The sequence below is a fragment of the Piliocolobus tephrosceles genome, chromosome 6 (assembly GCF_002776525.5).
Source record: "Piliocolobus tephrosceles isolate RC106 chromosome 6, ASM277652v3, whole genome shotgun sequence".
Classification (NCBI taxonomy): domain Eukaryota; kingdom Metazoa; phylum Chordata; class Mammalia; order Primates; family Cercopithecidae; genus Piliocolobus; species Piliocolobus tephrosceles.
The window spans coordinates 147,319,094-147,340,314 of record NC_045439.1 but is presented as its reverse complement, the minus strand read 5'-3'; the positions used below and the strand labels follow the sequence as shown (position 1 = coordinate 147,340,314).

The 21,221-nt window shown below is 52.2% G+C and overlaps 1 protein-coding gene across 9 annotated transcripts; it reads left to right on the top strand.

Annotated features, from left to right (window-relative positions):
* Positions 1-2,046: 2,046 nt before the first annotated feature.
* Positions 2,047-15,871, top strand: SPINT1 (serine peptidase inhibitor, Kunitz type 1). Of its 9 annotated transcripts, none has more exons than XM_023189395.1 (11): positions 2,047-2,215; positions 2,518-3,057; positions 10,812-10,939; positions 11,177-11,315; positions 11,400-11,570; positions 11,748-11,774; positions 12,100-12,225; positions 12,343-12,393; positions 13,587-13,757; positions 13,972-14,019; positions 14,471-15,623. In XM_023189395.1, the coding sequence occupies exons 2-11, from the start codon at positions 2,583-2,585 to the stop codon at positions 14,680-14,682; spliced, it is 1,548 nt and encodes a 515-aa protein (XP_023045163.1). In that variant the 5' UTR covers positions 2,047-2,215; positions 2,518-2,582; the 3' UTR covers positions 14,683-15,623. The 9 variants fall into 9 exon arrangements, with proteins under 9 accessions (XP_023045163.1, XP_023045160.1, XP_023045161.1 ...); XM_023189392.1 differs by having other exon boundaries at positions 11,400-11,618; XM_023189393.2 differs by having other exon boundaries at positions 2,168-2,307; positions 11,400-11,618; positions 14,471-15,871.
* Positions 15,872-21,221: the final 5,350 nt, after the last annotated feature.

Sequence of the window (21,221 nt, the reverse complement as noted above, 5' to 3'; positions counted from 1 at the left end):
TGAACCCAGGAGGTGGAGCTTGCAGTGAGCCGAGATCACCCCACTGCACTCCAGCCTGGGCCACACAGTGAGACTCCGTCCCCACTAACAAAAAAAAAAAGAAAGTGAGTTACGGGTTCAAGCAAGTTGAATCTGAGGTGAGGGCAGAACTTCCAGATGAAGTCAGAATTGCAAGGGCCATAAAGTCCAGGGTTTAAGCACTGAAGCCATGGGGTTGCCCTGCCTGGGCTCCAGTCCCTACTCTGCCACTTTACTGTTGAATGACCTGACAAATCAGTTTACCTGTCTGAGCCTGTTTGCTCATTTGTAGAATGGAACTAAAAATAGTACTTCCCTAGATTTGTTTTGAGTATAGGGTAATGCATGGGCAGTGCTTAGGAACAGAGTTTGGGTATTGTCAGTGCTGAATTCATGTTGGTTTTTATAATGGTGTGTATAATGGATGTAATGATAAATTTATGGTAATGTAATACTACCATAAGGTAATATTCCCCTGTATTAAGATTCTTGAGGTTGGGCGCAGTGGCTCACGCCTGTGATCCCAGCACTTTGGGAGGCTGAGGCAGGTGGATCACCTGAGGTCAGGAGTTCAAGACCAGCCTGTCCAACAAGGTGAAACTCCGTTTCTACTAAAAATACAAAAATTAGCTGGGTATGGTGGTGCGTACCTGTAAGCCCAGCTATTTGGGAGGCTGAGGCAGAATCACCTGAATCTGGAAGATGGAGGTTGCAGTGAGCCGAGATCGTGCCACTGAACTCCAGCCTGGGTGATAGAGCAAGACTCTGTCTCAAAAAAAAAAAAAAAAAAAGAAAGAAAAGAAAAGAAAAAGAAAAAGATTCTTGAATGTGTTAGCCATAAGGGGAAATCAAATCACAAAATTCTTCCCAGTGGCTGCACAATCATTTTCTTCATTCCCAGCATACCATCATTGTTCTATATCCACCATTGTACCAGGGTCTGTGGATAAACCCTAAAAATCCAGAGAAGGGGAGACAGGCCCCTGATTCCCACCCCAACACGCATCATGTGAGCAGCTGGAGGATGTCGCAGTTCAGCAAAATCCAAGGGTTGGCCACAGGATCTGCTAGGCAAAGCTGCTCTGGATGAGAAACTGGGAAGAATGTTCCCATTGGGTTGGGGGTTGTTAAGCCATCAGGAAAAGGTTTGGAATCTCTACTGTAAGAGAGCATGCTATGTGATTCCTTCCTCCAGCCCTGCCTTCATCTGTCTTTCACCTGTTCAGACCCTTGCCGTGTAAAGAATGGTCTCTTAAGAGTTCTTTACTCAGGATGAGCAATAAGCTTGGCTTCAAGGAGTCCACGGTTTCGTGAAGAGCAATAACTCAGCTACTTGGTGAACTGGAGAACCTCCAGGCTTCCGAGGATGACATTTCCCTGGAAGAAAGTGGCCAGCAGCGTCCCCTTTGTGAAAGAGAGGAAGGCTGGGCCCCAGGGAAAGGGGCAACAGTCCAATGAGCCATAGCAGGGAATGGACCGAACTGCACATACAAGATGAGGAGGGGCCTCGAACAGGGAAGCCCCGTGGAGCACGCAGGGCGGCCTGGACGCGGGGAATCACCTCCGTTTCTCACCCTGACAGCAGGGAGGGTTTCCCGGAGCTGACAGTGAGGCTGACATCCCGGCTCCCAGTTATCACAGGTGCAGCCACGCAACTTTTGTGCTCCCTTCCCGCCACGAAATGGAAATGATTTCCTGAGGGCCGGAAAGATCATTTGCATCCGGCCTCAGGTCTGGGGCTGGGAATGCAGGCACCGGCCGGAAAGGAAGGCGGGAGGCCGCCGCCCCAGAGGCCGGACCCTGCCGTCCGGGCCGCGTCCCCTCCGGGCTGGGGATGCGCTTCGGGCGCGGGGCTCCTTCGCGAGGCTAGACTGGATGGAGCTCGAGAGCCCCTACGGGGGCTGGCTGCCGGGGAGGCGCCCGGGCTGCGGGGCCGCGGGGCGGGCCGGGCCGGGCCGGGCCTGGAGCTCAGCGCTGGAGGCGGCCGCCGCTCACCGGGCGTGGGCGGGGCCGGCAGCGCAGAAGTGAATGTCGGCCCCGCCCCGACGGCGCTGACTCAGTTTCACCAGAAACCAGGGGGAGAAGGCGGCCGAACCCCAGCTCTCCGAGCACCGAGGCGGAAGCCGCGGTCCGAGACGCGCAGGAAGCCGGGACCGGAACTTCGGCTGACCCGGCCCCACCCAACTCACCTGCGCAGGTAACCGGGGCCCCAGCGCGCGAGGCCGAGGCGCAGGCGGAGCGGGCTGGAGCATGTCCGTCCCTTTGTTCTGCGCTCTTGCGTGTGTCCGGGTACGTGAGCTCCCTAGCGGTCCGCCTGTCCGTCCGTCTGGCTGCCGGGTCCCTGGAGGGCGCGTGGGAGGGCAAGGTTCGTGCTCCCTCTTTGCTCCTGGGGTGCTCCGGTCCCTCCTCCCCGCCACTTCCTCCTGGCCGGCCCGCCTCCTCCGAAGTCTCCCCGGCTGATCAGATGTGTCTCCTCCTCTGTCCCCTCCCTTCTCTCAGGTCACCAGCACCCTCGGAACCCAGAGGCCCGCGCTCTGAAGGTGATCCCCCTGGAGAGGAAGGCGATGGCCCCTGCGAGGACTATGGCCGGCACCCGCCTCGCCCCGGCCCGCATCCCTGCCGTCGCCTTGTGGCTTCTGTGCGCGCTCGGCCTCCAGGGCACCCAGGCCGGGCCGCCGCCCGCGCCCCCTGGGCTGCCCGCAGGAGCCGACTGCCTGAACCGCTTTACCGCTGGGGTGCCTGCCTTCGTGCTGGACACCAATGCCTCGGTCAGCAACGGAGCCACCTTCCTAGAGTCCCCCAGCGTGCGCCGGGGCTGGGACTGTGTGCGCGCCTGCTGCACCACCCAGAACTGCAACTTAGCGCTGGTGGAGCTGCAGCCCGACCGCGGGGAGGACGCCATCGCCGCCTGCTTCCTCATCAACTGCCTCTACGAGCAGAACTTCGTGTGCAAGTTCGCGCCCAGGGAGGGCTTCATCAACTACCTCACGAGGGAAGTATACCGCTCCTACCGCCAGCTGCAGACCCAGGGCTTTGGAGGTGAGGAGGGTGTCAGATGGATGAGTTTGGAGAGACTCAGAAAAGGGACTGGTTGTGGGGTCCTAGGGGAGGCGAACATCAGGGAGGAGTTAAGGAGAGTCCACTTCTTTTTTCTTTGCCTTTTTTTCTTTCTTTTTTCTTTTTTTTTCTGAGGCAGAGTCTCGCTCTTGTCACCCAGGCTGGAGTGCAATGGCACGATCTCTGGTTGCTCACTGCAACCTCCGTCTCCCGTGTTCAAGTGATTCTCCTGTCTCAGCCTTCTGAGTAGCTAGAACTACAGGCACCGGCCACCAGGCCTGGCTAATTTTTTTTTTTTTTTTTTTTTTGGTAGAGCAGGGGTTTCACCATGTCTGGCCAGGCTGGTCTTGAACTCCTGACCTCAGGTGATCCACCCACCTTGGCCTCTCAAAGTGCTGGGATTCCTTCTACCCGAAGTCCTCCTTAGAAGTAGGCAGTACAAACAGTAAACAAATGAAAGGGGACATGAGTAGGGAGGGCAGGGCCCAGGCTCTGTCTCCTGAACTCAGGATATTCAGAGGTGATGGGCTTGTGCTCACAGGGAGGCCTTTGGCTCTGGGCTGTGTGTACTGGAGGGGAGAGGCAGTCCCCAGGACTCCTGACCTATGGCACTGATAGGCTGATTGAAGGAGTGAGCTGTCTGGATGGTCTGGTGACTAGAAAGGCACCTTGGCCAAGCACTGGTCTGGGTACACTGATGCCCTGTCAGGTGAGCCTGGCCATAGTCTCCTCCACAGGCTGGACTTGGGACTGCTTAGCATCTCTCTACCCCCTAGGAATGGATTGGCCTTTTGGTGGTCCAGGAAGACTGCCAGATCCGAGACTGGAAAATAAGCCCAGCCTGCGGTTGATCCAAAGGGAGGGGAGTGATGTTGTAGGCACAGAAGCCTAGAGGCTCTGGGGTGGGGGATGAGGAGGGTTGTGGGGTGAGTCAGCCTGTTGGTATGTATACCTAGTAGGGAAGGGATGTCAGCTGTCCAGGCAGGTGTGTGTGCTTGTGCATGAGCCAGACAGGGCTCTCCCTGCTTAGAATCTGGTAGTCCAAGCCTTGTTTACATCCATGGATAAGGGCAAAGTGAAGGCCAGGGCTCCTCCTCTTTCTTCCCGGGGCTGAACTGTCTGCTGGGATCACGGCCAGTCCAGAGCCTTGGTTCCCCATTCTCTCTACCTGGGGTTCTGGCAAGGTGGGACTCCAGGGCAGGGGAGGGTCACCTCTCATAAGCTCCGTGAGCACTTTACAGCTTACTGATTTCTGTGCCACACATCCTCTCACTCAGGCCTCATCACAACAACTTCCAAAAAGGGTGCTACTAGCAGTCATCCCACCTTTTAGATTAGGAAACTGAGACTCCCATGTTAAAGAATTTGCCCAGGGTAACACTGCCTGTAAATGGGAGGCCTGGGATTCACCACAGGGGAGACCTCCAAAAGTCCCGTGCTGTTTTTTACACAAGATCTCTCTGGTAAAAACCTAGCATTCTGACCCAACGTAGCCCAGTGGATAACAGAGCCGGAGATTGGGGAGTTCGGGGGCCAGAACTGGACTGGGGCCACATCTGGGAGTGGTCTCCATTCTGGAAAGTGGAGAAAGGGCTTTCCTCCGCAGCCTTTTCCTGGGCTAGTCGCTCTGCCAGGCTAAAGGTCCTCTTTTCTCCCTATCCTTCCAGTGCTCTCCTGGGTCTCTGAGGAGAGGTGACATGGGGATTCCTGGGGATGGGAGGGGGACATATCTGAAGGCCAGGCTGGGCCACCAAGTCCCACTGGACCAGGGCTGCAGCCTGTTCCACAAGGAAGTAGCAGAAAGTGTAGGTGGTGATGACTCTTATTGACCGAGTTGCCCCTGCCCTTCCAACTCCACAGAGGCCCCATGGGAGTCCCTCTCCGGGGCCAGAGTGTGAAATTCTGGAGTCTGGTGAGGGAGCTGAGCTGGACTGTGGCCCCATGGTCTTGAGACCAGCCATCCTCATCTGGAAACCCCCAGGACCTGCCTGTTTGCCACAAGAGAGGGTGGAGTGGGGATTTCCTGGTACATTGAGGGAGGCAGGTAGGGCTTGGACTGAGTATGAGCTCCAGGCCATTCTAGGCCATTCTTACAGTACTGCAGTGCTTTGGGAAGTGGGAAAAGCTGTGTGTGTGTGTGTGTGTGTCAAGGGGTTTATTCTTAGCTGGGTCCAGTTAGAGAGGTTGGAGGTGGGTAATGACAGGGTAGAGTCATTAAGGGCTAGGGTGGATGAGGCAGGTTGGGTGGGTCACGGGCACCGAGAGCTTCCAAACCTTTGATTCTCCTATTGCATAGATAAATGCTCCCCAGAATGGGTTTGTTTGTTCCTCTTTCTGCCTGTGGCCAGGCCAGACCAGTACAAATTCCTGCAGCTGAAGGCCGAGCAGCTTGCACTTCCTCCTTTCCCCTTCTCTTCCCCCACCTCTCCTCCTCCCTAGTCCTATGAAGAAGTGGCTTAGGAGGTGGAGTCTGCACTTCCCTGAGGTCCTGAGACCTGGTAACTAACTGGGGGAGGGGCTGGTTTTATTGCTACTCTAGCCCTTTGCTCTCTTGGGGGTGGGAAGAAGGGAGTGGTAAGGCAAGGTACCTGCTCCTTGGTCCTGGGGGCTGGGGCTTGGAGAGGACTGAGTTGTGTGGGGGTGAGATTCAGCCTCTGATTCAGCTCAAAGTCTGATGCATCACTCTGCATGCTACTTCCACTCTGGGGGCCTAGTGGGGCTAGCCTGTCTGTCTGCTAGACAGACTGCTAAGTAGTCTGTCTTCTTTCTACAAAATGCAAGGATGGAGGACTGGGCTCCTCCCAGCTCACTACTCCCTTGGCATGTGCTCTCAGGGTGCTCTCCTGCTTGTCAACCAAGCCCCTGGGCTGGGAGTTTGCCTCCAGGCAGCCACTTTTCGTTCTTGCTCATTCCTGTCTTATTTCCCCTAATCCTTGGAACCCAGTTTATTTTTATTATTTTATTATTTTTGTAGGCCTCTGAAACATTCAACATGTTTCTTCCTGAAATCTCTCCCTTCCTATCCCTTTTGCTGTCATTGTGCATCCCGGTCTTCTCAGCCCCAGGACCACCTTCTGTGAGTCCCCCATTGGCTCTGCTTTCTCTGCCCCTGTGGCTCAGCCTCCTACCAGCTTATCTCTTTACCTTCCTATGTTCTTATCTCTTTACCTTCTCTTCTTTCTTTGCATTCACTCTAACACTTGAAAAAACTCTCTAGAGAGCCTCTGTGAAGGGTAGTTGGGCAATATCTATTGAACCTAAATGCACACAGCCCTGGACACAATTCCACTTGTAGGAATTCATCTTGCAGCTGTACCTATACACGGATAAAACAACTTACCAGCTAGTTAGTCCCTGTAGTATTGTTTATAATAACGAAGAATTGGAAACAATCGCATTGTCTGTCAACACATCCTATAATTGAATATTGTGATGTTGTTTTCATAATAATAATAAACCCCAAGGCAGCATGGTTTAGTTCTTAGGACAGAAAGAAAGAAAATCTAAAGCAGGAAACTGGTAGGGACTGGTTAAATAAATTATAAATTGTGGTACATTTATACAATGAATATGATACAGCAACAGCAAAAGGAAAGTCTTCATGTGTTGCTAGGGAACGATTTCCAATATATATGAAGGGCAAAACAAGATGAAGAACTCACATGCCTGTAAATTCAAATACTGTCTCTGATATTCTCTCTCTCTCTCACACACACACACACACACACACACACACACACACACACACAGGTAAAAATGGATACCTTTGGGGTAATAAACCTGATGGAGAAGGTTCCTTCTTAAGGAGAAGAGGTACCTTAATTTTCACTAGCCTTTTGTACCTTTTGGTTTTTGCTTTTCTGATTTTTTTTTTTTTTTTGAAATGGGGTCTTACTCTGTCAGCCAGGCTGGAATTCAGTAGTGTAACCACAGCTCGCTGTAGCCTCGACCTCATAGGCTCAAGCAATCCTCCCAGCCTCATCTTCCTGAATAGCTAAGTAGCCACCACACCTAGCTAATTTTTTATTTTGTAAATACGAGGTCTCACTATGTTGCCTAGGCTAGTCTCAAACTCCTTGGCTCAAGCCATCCTTCTGCCTCAGCTTCCCAAAGTGCCGGGATTACAGGTATGAGCCACCACACCCAGCCACCTTTTGAATTTTATTTATATCATACATGTATTACCTAAACTAGAAAAGCAAAATTTAAAAACCCAAGATTATAAAAGCAATTAAAATCACACCTCTGAGCGGGAGGATAACCTATAGAATTCGTTTTGGAGACAGCATTCGCTGTGGAGCATTCACTTGGTTCAAATCCCAGATCTGCCTTTAGAAACTGAATGACTCTGAGGAAGCCATTTAATCTTTCTGGTGTCAACTTTCTCATCTGAAAAGAGGTGAGAATGTAGGTGTGGCAGGCTGCTTATAAAGGTACATGATGGACTCCAGGGGACAATAAACTTTTTCTGTAAAGATCTAAATAGAAAATTATTAGGCTTTGTGGGCCGTACGGTCCTACTTGTGACTACTCAGCTCTGCTGTTGTTACATGAAAGCAGCCATACACAACATGTAATGGGCAAGGCTGTGTTCCAATCGATGGACACAAATTTGAATTTCATGTGCTTTTCACACGTCATAAAAAAGGATTCTCCTTTTGTTTTTTCATCCATTCCAAAATATAAGAGATGGTGGGCTGGATTTGGCCTGCAGGCTAGTGCCAACCCCGGGTATAGCTGATGCAGGTAGAGTCCCTAGCATGCTGCCCAGCATATACTCAGCCAGCGCCTCTATTTCCAAGCCATGCCTATCCCTCATTTTCTGCTGGTTCTGGGTGGCTTGCTTTTTCCCAAATTTAACTTCGCTGTGACTTAACCCATATGTTCCCTCTAAATCCGGTTTCCCTTCTGCCTGTGTCCTGGCTTTTTCTTCCCAGTTCCCAGAGACTGGCAGGGGAGAAGCCAGAAGCATCAGCCCAGTGTTGTTTCTCACATCCTTGTCTCCATTCCCTTGACTGCTCTGGCATTCGGGCCACTCCTGTTCTATCCGTCCTGGACCACTGCATTGGTCTACTTGCCAGCCTCCTCGTGCCACAGAATACTTCCAAACAGGTGGGAAAACAGCTGCCGCCCAGAGCTCAGGAGTGTCCGTGCTGCCCAAGCCTTTGGCCCCTCCCTTTGAACTCCTGGACCTCTGTCATGTATCTAGGAAGTCAATGTCTGGTGCAGCCATGGCCTCCAGGACTCTGCGCCACTGCTCACGGCCAGTGTCGGTCCCCTTTCTGTACTATCAGTTGTTTAATATTTGAATGTTACTCCTGCTGTGTCCAAACACCCTGGCCTGGCATCCAGGGTGCTTTCAGGTCAACTCTAGCCCAGCTGTTCTCCTTACTGTCCACCGAACTGGCCTTGCAAATTCCTAACTCCTTGCTTTGCTTTGGTTTCTCATGAGTTCTACCATTTTCTTTTCTTTTCTTTTCTTTTTTAGATGGAGCCTCACTCTGTCTCCAGGCTGGAGTGCAGTGGCACGATCTCGTCTCACCACAGCCTCCGCCTCCTGGGTTCAAGCAATTCTCCTGCCTCAGTCTCTTGAGTAGCTAGGATTACAGGCACGTGCCACCATGCCCGGCTAATTTTTTGTATTTTTAGTAGAGAGGGGGTTTCACCGTGTTAGCCAGGATGGTCTTGATCTCCTGATCTTGTGTCTGCCTGCCTTGGCCGCCCAAAGTGCTGGGATTACAGGCGTGAGCCACTGCGGCCCAGCTGTGTTCTGCCATTTTCAACAACACCCTGCATTCTCCCAACAACCCAACAAGAACAAAAACAAAAAAAATCAAAAAATCCTTTCTCCCTCCTCCAGAAAGCCTTCTCTTATCCCCTTAGCCTGCCGTGGCCTCCTTTCTCTGAATGTCCACTGCCTTGTTTTGTCCACATGTTGCTTTATGTCGTGGGGTCTTATCTGCCCAGCTGGACTAATCCCCTGAAGGGCAATGTATTAATTTCTTAGAGCTGCTGTAACAAATGACTACGAACTGGTTGACTTAAAACAACAGAAATTTGCTGGGCTCAGTGGCTCACGCCTGTAATCCCAGTACTTTGGGAGGCTGAGGCGGGTGGAACACGAGGTCAGGAGATCGAAACCATCCTGGCTACCACGGTGAAACCCCATCTCTACTAAAAATACAAAAACAAAAAAAATTAGCCAGGTGTGGTGGCGGGTGCCTGTAGTCCCAGCTACTTGGAAGGCTGAGGCAGGAGAATGGCGTGAACCCAGGAGGCGGAGCTTGCAGTGAGCTCAGATCGCATCACTGCACTCCAGCCTGGGCAACAGAGCAAGACTCCGTCTCAAAAAAACAAAAAACAAAAACAAAAACAAACAAACAGAAAATAGCAACAGAAATTTGGCCAGGTGCAGTGGCTCATGCCTGTAATCCCAGCACTTTGGGAGGTTGAAGCAGAGGATCACTTGGGGTCAGGAGTTCAAGATCAGCCAGGCCAATGTGGTAAAACCCCATCTCTACTAAAAATACAAAAATTAGCCAGGCATGTTGGTGCACACCTTTAATCCCAGCTACTCGGGAGGCTGAGGCAGGAGAATTGCTTGAACCCTGGAGGCGGAGGTTGCAGTGAGCCAAAATTGTGCTCCTGCACTCCAGCCTGGATGAGAGTGAGACTCCATCTCAAAAAAAAAAAAAAAAATTATTCTCGCACAGTTCTGGGGGCCAGAAGCCCCAAGTCAAGGTGTCAGCAGGGCTGTGCTCCCTCCAAAGACCCTAAGGGAGAATCCTTGTCTTTTCCAGCTTCTGGTGGCCCCAGGCATATCTTGGCTGTGGCTGCATCACTCTAGTCTCTGCCTCTGTCTCCGCGTGCCCTTCTCTTCCTTCACTCTGTCTTCTCTTCTATTTCTTATGAGGATACTTTGTCATTGGATTTGGGGCCTCACCAGCTCATCCGGGATGATCTCCTCTGGAGATCCTAATCACTTCTGCAAAGACCCTCTTCCCACATCAGACCACGGTTATGGTCCCAGGGGTTAGATGTGAACATATCTTGGAGGGGCCGCTATTCAGCCCCTACAGGTAGGGATCCTGCACTGTGCTTGTCACCCTCCCTCATCCCTGACCCTGAGGTGGGGAAGCCTCAGACACAGGCACTGTCAAGTCAAGGAAGGGCGTGGCTCTCGGGACCCCTTGTAACTGGAAGCCGAGTCTGTCTGAGGTGTTTCTGTTGTAGAAAATAGAAACAAGCCCATCCTCTCACGAGTATGTGTGTGTGTGTGTGTGTGTGTTTACTCACTAAGATCAGATGGCAATTTGTTCAGTAATTTGCTTCAGAAAGAGGGTTTTACAGCTGGGCGTGGTGATTGCACCTTTAGTCCCAGCTACTCACGAGGCTGAGGCAGGAGAATTGCTTGAGTTTGAGGCTATAATGGCCATGATCGAGTCTGTGAATAGTCACTGTGCTCCAGCCTAGGAAACATAGCAAGACCCTATCTCTAAAAAAAAAAAAAAGGAAAGAAAGTGGGCTACAACATAAAAATATCTTCAGTGTACCAAAAACATGCTATCTCTGAATAGAGATCAAGAAGCTGGTTCTGTTGCAGGCTCCCACCTGCACCCCATGCAGGGTGCAGAGTCCTCGTTTGGTCGAGGTGGCCGCACTGTCGCCGCCCCACTTTGCTCCTAGGAGAAGCCTGGTCCAGCTAGTGACCTTATCTCACTTTCTCCCCCGACCAGGGTCTGGAATCCCCAAGACCTGGGCGGGCATAGACTTGAAGGTACAACCCCAGGAACCCCTGGTGCTGAAGGATGTGGAAAACACAGATTGGCACCTACTGCAGGGTGACACGGATGTCAGGGTAGAGGTGAGACACTGGGCTGACTCTCTGACCCTGGCCTCTGCCTTCCAGCCTTCTGGGAGCCCCTTTCTGGGGCCCTAGGCCAACCAGTGGCCCCAGATGGGATGGAGTGGAGACAGGCTGAAGATGCATTTAATCCAAGTCCCCCTGGCCTCGCCAGGGGTGTGGGTGTGTGTCTGGCCGAGCCTGGGGCACCCCAAGGCATTGGGGGTGCCCAAGCCTGATGGCCACTCTTGTGTGCAGAGGAAAGACCCAAACCAGGTGGAACTGTGGGGACTCAAGGAAGGCACCTACCTGTTCCAGCTGACAGTGACTAGCTCAGACCACCCAGAGGACACGGCCAACGTCACAGTCACTGTGCTGTCTACCAAGCAGACAGAAGGTGAGGGAGGGGTGAGGAGGCAGCACCTGGAGCCCCCGCTCTGCGGATTGGCTGCACGGTCCCCTCATGAGCTCTCCCCCGTAGACTACTGCCTCGCATCCAACAAGGTGGGCCGCTGCCGGGGCTCCTTCCCACGCTGGTACTATGACCCCACGGAGCAGATCTGCAAGAGTTTCGTTTATGGAGGCTGCTTGGGCAACAAGAACAACTACCTTCGGGAAGAAGAGTGCATTCTAGCCTGTCGGGGTGTGCAAGGTGGGCCTCTGAGAGGCAGCTCTGGGGCTCAGGCGACTTTCCCCCAGGGTGAGTGGTCTCTCTTCTGTGGCCAGGGAGGTGGGTGGTGAGACTTCTCCCTTGCCCGCCCACCCCAACCATCTTATCCCCACTGGAGCCTGGTCGTGCCTCCTCTCACTTCTCTGTTTTCTCTCCCAGGCCCCTCCATGGAAAGGCACCATCCAGGTGGGCTTTACTCCCCTCCCCATCCCCCGTCCCCTCCACGTCTCCAGCCCATATCATCCCCATGCCCCTGAGCAGCCTGCCTTTGCCCAAGCCAAGCCGTTCCTCCCCTCAGAGTTTATGGAAGGACCACAAACATCCCTCCCCTTCCAGCCCAGCATCCTCCCGTGAGGATCCGCCCAGTCTGCGGGGAGAGGAGGGGGATTGGTGGAAAGGGAATGGGGGATGTGCTGTGTCTGGGCAGAGAGGCCCAGGTAGAAGATGAACCCTGGGCAGTTGTTCTTTGCTTGAGCCTGACCTCCCCTCCACCCGTCCCGCCCCCACCCAGTGTGCTCTGGCACCTGTCAGCCCACCCAGTTCCGCTGCAGCAATGGCTGCTGCATCGACAGTTTCCTGGAGTGTGATGACACCCCCAACTGCCCCGACGCCTCCGACGAGGCCACCTGTGAAAAATGTGAGGCCGGGGGATAGAGGGGGTTGGACAGCAGACAGGGAGGTCCTGACAGCCTTGCCCTGAACCCCTGTTGGAGACCCTTGTTGGGGCTGAGCCTCTGACCTTTCATCTCTGCAGACACGAGTGGCTTTGATGAGCTCCAGCGCATCTATTTCCCCAGTGACAAAGGTGAGATCCTCCCCGTGCCCTGGATCAGGGCAGACTCTGACACTGCCATCCTCACTATTTCCATCCAGCAGTGCCTGAGGGGCCTGCCGGGTGTGCGGGCCTGTGGGCACGAAGAGCCGGGGTGGGCTCCCAGTTCTCCAGATGCTCAGCTTCTTCCCTGGCTGGCTCCTGGGCTCTCTTCTGTGGCTATGTGTTTTCCAGGCATCAGTCATTCTCTGAACACCTTCATAATTTCAGCCATGCCCACAGCATATTGCTCAGATCTTATTTACTTAATCAGTTATTTTTTAAATGTAATATATTAAAAAGGAACTTTCACATCACTACCATAAATGGGAAGCCACTATTACTTGCCAAACATTAAAAAACAACAAAAATCAACATAATAAAACAAAAGTTTTAGCTTGCCAGGCGCAGTGACTCACGCCTATAATCCCAGCACTTTGAGAGGCCGAGGCTGGCAGATTGCTTGAGCTCAGGAGTTCAAGACCAGCCTGGGCAACATGGCAAAACCGCATCTCTACAAAAAATAGAAAAATTAGCCGGGTGTGGTTATGCGTTCCTGTACTCCTCAGGAGGTTGAGGTAGGAGGATCACTTGAACCTGGGAGATGGAGACTGCAGTCAGTTGAGATGGCACCACTGCACCTCAGCCTGGGCAACAGAGTGAGACCCTGTCTCAAAATAATAATAATAATAATAGTAAGCTCTAGCTGGATGCTGTTGCCTGCCAAGGCTTAGACCCTGAGGCCCATCCTCTTTGTTAAGAAAGGTAAATCAGCCAGGCGTGGTGGCTTACACCTGGAATCCCAGCTACTAGGGAGGCTGAGGTGGGAGGATCGCTTGGCCTAGGAGTTTGAGGTCAATCTGGGCAACATAGCAAGACCCTGTCTAAAAAAATGAAGTAAACCACCCAGTGTTGGAAAACTGAGACTGTGACCCAGTCAGAAAAGCTGAAAGAAAATTGAAATAACGATGAGTCAGCGTAGTTTACTTTTGTGCCTACAATTATTGCCCAGGGTTTGTCTTCCCTTTTCTGGCACCACTGCAGCTGGGCCAGGTGTTTAGGGGCCTCTCAGGCCCTCCCTGGGCCGTGGTGGGTGGGAGGTGCTGGGCAGCAGCCACATGGAGCCTAGCAGAAGGTGGCAGGGAGGCCGTGGACTCGCTCACCACAGCCTGCTCCATACTGCCCAGGGCACTGCGTGGACGTGCCAGACACAGGACTCTGCAAGGAGAGCATCCCGCGCTGGTACTACAACCCCTTCAACGAACACTGTGCCCGCTTTACCTATGGCGGTTGTTATGGCAACAAGAACAACTTTGAGGAAGAGCAGCAGTGCCTCGAGTCTTGTGGCGGCATCTCCAGTGAGCGGGCCAGTGAGAGGGTGGGCATGTACAGGGGGAAGGCTTAGCCAGTGGCCTCCACTCTGTCCCCAGGCCCGTGGGAGTCACCCCTCCATCCTCAGAGTGCCTAGAGTAGGGGTAGGAGAGGATGGCAGTGCGGGGTCTGGGGCACTGGGGAGCAGCCAAGTCTCTGAGCCCTTAGTGCTGACTGGTCTCTCCCCTCATCATTCTGCAGAGAAGGACGTGTTTGGCCTGAGGCGGGAAAACCCCATTCCCAGCACAGGTAAGCCCTGGTCTGTCCTGTAACTGAGGTTGGCATGTAGGTATCAGCTCACGGATCAACTCCATCTGATAGGTTGTGACAGCCCAACCTGTGTTGAGAAGGATGCCAAGGTGGCCTATAGAGACAGAGTACCGTAATCAAATAGGGATGCCTGCCACACATGAGGGAGGGAGTACGGTAAAGTGCGTGCCGATGTCTGTCAGCAGCGTCCCAGGCTTCCCCCAAGCTAACTGCAAGGAATGCAGTTTGAGCTGAGACCTGAGGCCCACCAGAGTTCCTCTGAGCTCCCGCACAGAGCTGTTGAGCTGCTCATATGTGGGAGGTCTGAGTCGGGTGCCCATGTCCTTCCACACCTGGCATCCATTTGACTTGGTTCCTTCCATAGAGTGGGGGTGGGTGTCAGAAGCAGGCAGGCTATGGGAGCCCCTTATTCTACCCCTTCTCCCCCCAGGCTCTGCGGAGATGGCTGTCGCAGTGTTCCTGGTCATCTGCATTGTGGTGGTGGTAACCATCCTGACTTACTGCTTCTTCAAGAACCAGAGAAAGGACTTCCGCAGACACCGCCACAGCCACCACCCGCCACCCACCCCTGCCAGCTCCACTGTCTCCACTACCGAGGACACGGAGCACCTGGTCTATAACCACACCACCCGGCCCCTCTGAGCCTGGGCCTTGCCGGCTCTCGGCTGGCCCTGCTTCCTGCTGCCAAGGCAGAGGGCCGGGCTGGGAAAAACTTTGGAACCAGACTCTTGCCTGTTTCCCAGGCCCACTGTGCCTCAGAGACCAGGGCTCCAGCCCCTCTTGGAGAAGTCTCAGCCAAGCTCAGATCCTGAGAAAGGGTTTGGAAGGAGCAGAAAACCCTTGGGCCAGAAGTACCAGACTAGATGGACCTGCCTGCATAGGAGTTTGGAGGAAGTTGGAGTTTTGTTTCCTCTGTTCAAAGCTGCCTGTCCCTACCCCATGGCGCTAGGAAGAGGCGTGGGGTGGTATCAGACCCTGGAGGCCCCAACCCCGTCCTCCAGAGCTCCTCTTCCACACTCTGCACCCAGGGCTGGGAGGAGGGACTTCCCTGTGTAGTTTGTGCTGTAAAGAGTTGCTTTTTGTTTATTTAATGCTGTGGCATGGGTGAAGAGGAGGGGAAGAGGCCTATTTGGCCTCTCCATCCTCTCTTCCTTTTCCCCCAAGATTGGGCTCCCTGCCCTTGACCAGCCCCAACCTGGCCTAGACCAGCAGACAGAGCCAGGAGAGGCTCAGCTGCATCCCACAGCCCCCACCCCCAGGGTTCTCCAACATCACAGTCCAGCCCGCCCACAGGGTAATAAAAGTGGTTTGTGGGGTTTCTGGCTCTGTTCTATGGGCCAGGAGGGAGACAGGGTTGCTGGGGGGTGATGGGACCATCCTGTTCAGCTGGTTCAGGCTTTGGCCACCCTGTTGAGCAGGTTTTCCCATCGTCTCTCTCGAAACTGGCCTGGCCCCTGAGGGTAGAGAGCAGTGCCAGGTTTGACCACCAGAGGGGAGGAGTGAGAGGGCCATGGGAGCCACGAGTGTGGGGAGGCTGCAGTGCTGCTGTGCAGCATTTCTTCCTGGTGTGATCCTCTCCACAAGCCGGCTGAGCTCTCCACAGTTCTGTTCATTTGGAGGTTGGGGTTAGGGGTGTACAGGCACCGTGGCTCCTACCTCCACCGGTTAGGGCCCAGGTGACTGGCTGCCTTCCTCCCCACAGAAGCCCTGGCTTCTGCGCTGGAGTGCAGCACCTGCTAACCAGGCTCTGAGCTCCTTCCCAGCAGCCTTTACTGGAGACACTCCACTCCAACCCACACCTCTACATTTGTTCAAGTTACCTCTTGGTGCCCCCCCCCCAAAAAAAATACTTTGAGCTCATTTCCTCGTTTATTCAGTGAATTATATTGAGCTCCTCTGTGCCAGACACTGCCAATCATTAGAAATTTGATACTTCCGAGAGAGGCACAGAGGAAGCACCATTTAAATGCTTTACACATCTCGAGTTGCTGGCGCTGCACACAACCCTTGTGATGACAATACAATCGTCCCCATTTTACAGGTGAAGAAAGTAGTTCATTGAAGTTGCCTCCCCAAGGCCCTAGAGCTGGGATTGGGGGACTGGATCCCCAGAGTCTAGTCTTATAAAAGAGGTAGCAGGGTTGGGGTGGGGGGTCACTTAAAAACAAATTGTAAGCAAGTACAACTGCCATGAATGTACATATATGAAGTTATAAGTGCTCAATGAGTTCCCACAATGACACACACCTCTGAGGCAAGCACCCAGATCAAGAAGCAGAACCTTCTTAGCACACCGGAACAGGCCTTCTTTTGATGGGTAACACCTGGTTTTGCTCTCAGCCTGGACCACCTCCCCATTTTGCACACCTCAGCCTAATCTCAAAACCTTCCCACAGAACCCCAGGCGGTGGACACTCCCTGCCTCACACCCCTGTGTCTGCTAACAACACCCTGAGCCCAGAGCACCTCTTATTTCCTATACTGTCTGTCTGCCTGCCGGGTTGTGAGCTCCCAGAGCCGCAGATGGCATCCGGTTATGTTTGGGTTCCCGGCACCCCATGCTCCCTCTGTGACCTTGGTAAATGGTAGTTTAGTAAATGTTGAGTAAGTGGCAACGGGTGGGGCTCATCCCCATTGTTCTATTTCATAGGGCACGGTGTTTTCCCTTCTGACCCCCTACTCTGACACTCATCCATCCTTCCAGGCTCAAAATGGACTTGATCCCTACTGCGAACAACCCCCGTTATCAGTTGCTTCTCAGACTCTACCCTAGTATCTAGAACAGAGATCAACACAGAACAAATACTTAACAAGGGTTTGTTGGCCTGAAGTGAACACCCTCTCAGGGAGGGATAGACATCAAGTGAGAGGATGCCAGGCAAAGTGCTACTGCCAGTAACAGCTGCTTGCATGTACAGAGGGAGTGCCTGAGGAGGTGGGAGCTCTTGGGGGTCACTAGGGGGCGCTGTGACTATGACTGGATGCCATCTCCTTCCTGCAAGGATGTGAGGGCTCAGTCGCAGGCAGGTGACAGGAGTGGAGCAATGAACGCTGCGACACAGCTCCTCCTGGCGCTTACACTCTGGCGTGCAGGCCACAGGATTGCAGATATGGCGACAAAACAATCTGTTCCCCAAACTTCTCCTTATCCCTGAGACCGCCCCAGCCATCCTCTGCTCTGTGCCCACCCACATGACTCAGAACTTAGATCCCTACCTCCATGCCCTGAACAGGCAGTTTCCTCTACTTCAGAAGTCCCCACAGCCCTGGAAAGCTCCTACTTTATCCTGTGCTCCAGCTCACAAAGCTTTCTCTGGCTCTCCAGCCAAAGTTCACTGCTGCCCTCTCCACACACTCCTGCTCTACACGGCTCTGCTGCATGCATAAGCCCAAGCTACTGTGTGTCCTGTGTCCCCCTTTATCTAGACAAGACTCCTCAGGGCACTGACCAGGTCTTGGTTATCCTAGCATCTCCCAAACTGGGCCCTGCTTCTGGGTACCAGGTATCTGAAAAATGACTGCTGGAACAAAACAGAGGCCGGTCAAGAGGAGGAGATTAAGGTTAATAAGTGGCTTCGTGGAGAAAGTCTAACATCAGGCAAGTGACCCTGGGCGGTGGCTCACGCCTGTATTTCCAGCCCTTTGGGAGGCCGAGGCAGGTGGATCATTTGAGGTCAGGAGTTCAAGACCAGCCTGGCCAACATGGTGAAACCCTGTCTCTACTAAAAATACAAAAATTTGCTGGGTGTGGTGGCACACACCTGTAATCCCAGCTACTTGGGAGGTTGAGGCAGGAGAATCGCTGGAACCCGGGAAGTGGAGGTTGTAGTGAACCAAGATGGCACCAGTGCACTCCAGCCCAGGTGACAGAGTGAGACTCCATCTTAAAAAAACAAAAAAAATAAAAACTAGGTGAACAGGGGTCTCCAAGAGATTCTTGCACACGTATGATACACAGCATTATTCACAATAGCTAAAACATGGAATCAACCTAAGTGCCTATCAACAGATGAATGGATAAGCAAAATGGAGTGCACACAATATACATGGTGGAATACTATTCAGCCTTAAAAAGGATGTTCTAAGATATGCTACAACACAGATGAACCTTGAGGAAATCTATATTATGCTAAGTGAAATAAGCCGGTCACAAAAAGACAATATGATTCCACTCATCTGAAATTCTTAGAGTAGTCAAAATCATAGAGGCAGTAGAATGGTTGCAGGGGAAAGGGAAATAGAGAATTATTGCTTAATGGGTACGGAGTTTCAGTTTTGTAAAAGGAAAAGGCTCAGGAGATGGATGGTAGTGATTGTTGCACAACAATGTCAATGTACTTAGTGCCACTAAACCATATACTTTAAAACGGTTAAGATAGTAAATTTTACATTATATGTATTTTACCACAGTAAAAAAAGATTGGGAAAAAAATGAGATGAGCAGATGGGTGTGGGTGTTCCATGCATACAAAATCACACTGAGCAAAAGCTGGGCAGTGGAGATCCTGGGTTTTGTTTGGGATCCACAAGCTGCTCAGTTTGGAAGCAGGGAGGTGGAAGCTGGGAGTTTGGTGGGTGGAGGGGATTTAAGCAGGGGAAAGGAGTGATCTAAACTTTGAAGAGTAGCCACCGGGTGCGGTGGCTCATGTCTATAATCCCAGCACTTTGGGAAGCCAAGGTGGGTGGATCACCAGAGGTTGGGAGTTCGAGACCAGCCTGACCAACATAGAGAAGCCCCATCTCTACTAAAAATAAACAAAATTAGCTGAGCGTGGTGGCACATGCCTGTAATCCCAGCTACTCGGGAGGCTGAGGCAAGAGAATCGCTTGAACCCGGGAGGCAGAGGTTCAGTGAGCTGAGATCATGCCACTGAACTCCAACCTGGGCAAAAGAGCAAGACTCCACCTCAAACGAAAAAAAAGAGTGGGCAGATAAGCAGGTTACATCACCAGAGGTCACAGCACAGGGAGAGGGACAGAGGGAGGAAGCTACACCAAGTTAATTAGGCGAGGGAACCTGTGTGAAGCGCATAGCAGATCTCTGGTGACGGCTAGTCGAAGGTTGCACACCGGCAGCCTGCAACCATACTTTCACTCAAACGGTGGCTTAGTTTCTTTAATTTAGTTGCCAACATTTAAAGAGTCAGAAGGCTTCAATGAAAAAAAAAAAAAAGATCCATATTGCTAGCTGCTTGTGAGAACTCAGGGAACCTGGCAATCCAGGCACAGAGTTCAGGGTTCTCTTTAGCTGGGCAGACACTAACCCATTCATAGCCTTCCCCCACCGCACCCAGCGTTAGGTGCTTGCCTGGGACTTCTAGGCATTTGCCTCTGGAACCCCTAGCATCTTTTATTTTTTTTTTTTTGAGACCGAGTTTTGTTTTCGTTCCTCAGGCTGGAGTGCAATGGTGCAATCTCGGTTCACCGCAACCTCGGCCTACCAGGTTCTACCAATTCTCCTGCCTCAGTCTCCAGAGTAGCTGGGATTACAGGCATGCGCCACCACGCCCAGCTAATTTTTGTATTTTTTAGTAGAGATGGGGTTTATCAATGTTGATCAGGCTGGTCTCGAACTCCTGATCTCAGGTGATCCGCCTGCCTCGGCCTCCCAAAGTGCTGGGATTACAGGCTTGAGCTTCCACGCCCGGCCTAGAAACCCCAGCATCTTGTGCCTTACAACCCATCTTGCCTTCCCTATATTGGGTAGTTGTCTCGTAAGAACTCACAAAAACTGGGCTGTTTCTCCCAAACCCATCCCTGCCCACTAAAATAAACAGCCCTGAATGAGGAGTGGTTTGCCCTATTGCATAAGACCACTCCCTTCCCCACCCAGCCACAGCAGGACTAAAGCCTGGGAAGGTAGTACTTTTAAGCTCCCTCTGGGAGAGATTGTTGTCAATAGCTCCACCTGGAAGCCCCAAACCCGGAAGCCCGGGGGTTTCCTCAGCCTTCCCACAGGCTCTCTGAGGGTTTGCCTCTCCTTCCCCACCTGCAGTGGCTCCGGGGGGTTGTATCAGAGGAGCCCAGAACCAGGGAGACTAAGAAAACAGACTGGGGAAGAAATAAAGACACCCCTTGTAGTGGAGTTGTTTTGTTTGTTTGTTTTGTTTTGTTTTTTCAAGGCTACATGTTTAGGAAAAAAAAAAAAGAAAACTAAAAAAGGGTATTAACCCAAATGACCATAGTGTTATCTCTCATTGATACAATTACAGATGGTTTTTGTGTTTTTTGTCAACTTGCATTTTCTAAATTTTCTACAATGAATATCTATTGCTTTTGTAATAAGAAAAAGTATTCATATATATATATAATTATTTTTGGTTGTGGGGGTGGTTCGGAGTCTCGCCCTTGTAGCCCAGGCTGGAATGCAGTGGTGCGATCTTGGTTCACTGCAACCTCCATCTCCCGCATTCAAGTGATTCTCCAGCCTCAGCCTCCCGAGTAGCCAGGACTACAGGTGCTCGCCGCCACGTCCGGCTACTTTTTGTATTTTTAGTAGAGATGGGGTTTCTCCATGTTGGCCAGGCTGGTCTCCAACTCCTGACCTCAAATGATCCGCCCGCCTCGGCCTCCCAAAATTCTGGGATTACAGACTTGAGCAACCACCCCTGGACTCAGATATATTTAAGGAAGAAAGAAATCACCAAAACATGAAGCTCTGAGATGTGGGAGAGACAACAGAGATGGAGAAGAAGACAGAGCTTCTGGAGACCGGGGAAAAGGAGCCACTCCAGACTCTGGTGGCAATGCCACCAACAGAAACAGGGATAAGCAGAGGAGGGGCAGTTTCAGGGGAACCAGGCAGAAGGTGAGGGGCCACCCAGCACCAGATGGAGACTGGTTTTATTGATTTTGTCATCGGTTATTTAGCCTTTGTTTGCTTATGTCTTGCCTTATGGGGGAAGAACTGAAGACAGCTTAAAGGAGTCTATAAATTATGAAATAACATGGGTATAAAGTAGAAAGAAGTGTTTTTTTTGTTGCTTTGTTCGTTTGTTTGTTTGTTTGTTTTTTGAGACAGAGTCTTGCTCTCTTGCCCAGGCTGGAGTGCAGTGGTGTGAACTCAGCTCGCTGCAAGCTCCGCCTCCCAGGTTCATGCCATTCTCCTGCCTCATCCTCCCGAGTAGCTGGGACTACAGGCGCCCGCCATCATACCCGGCTATTTTTTTTTTTTTTCGTTT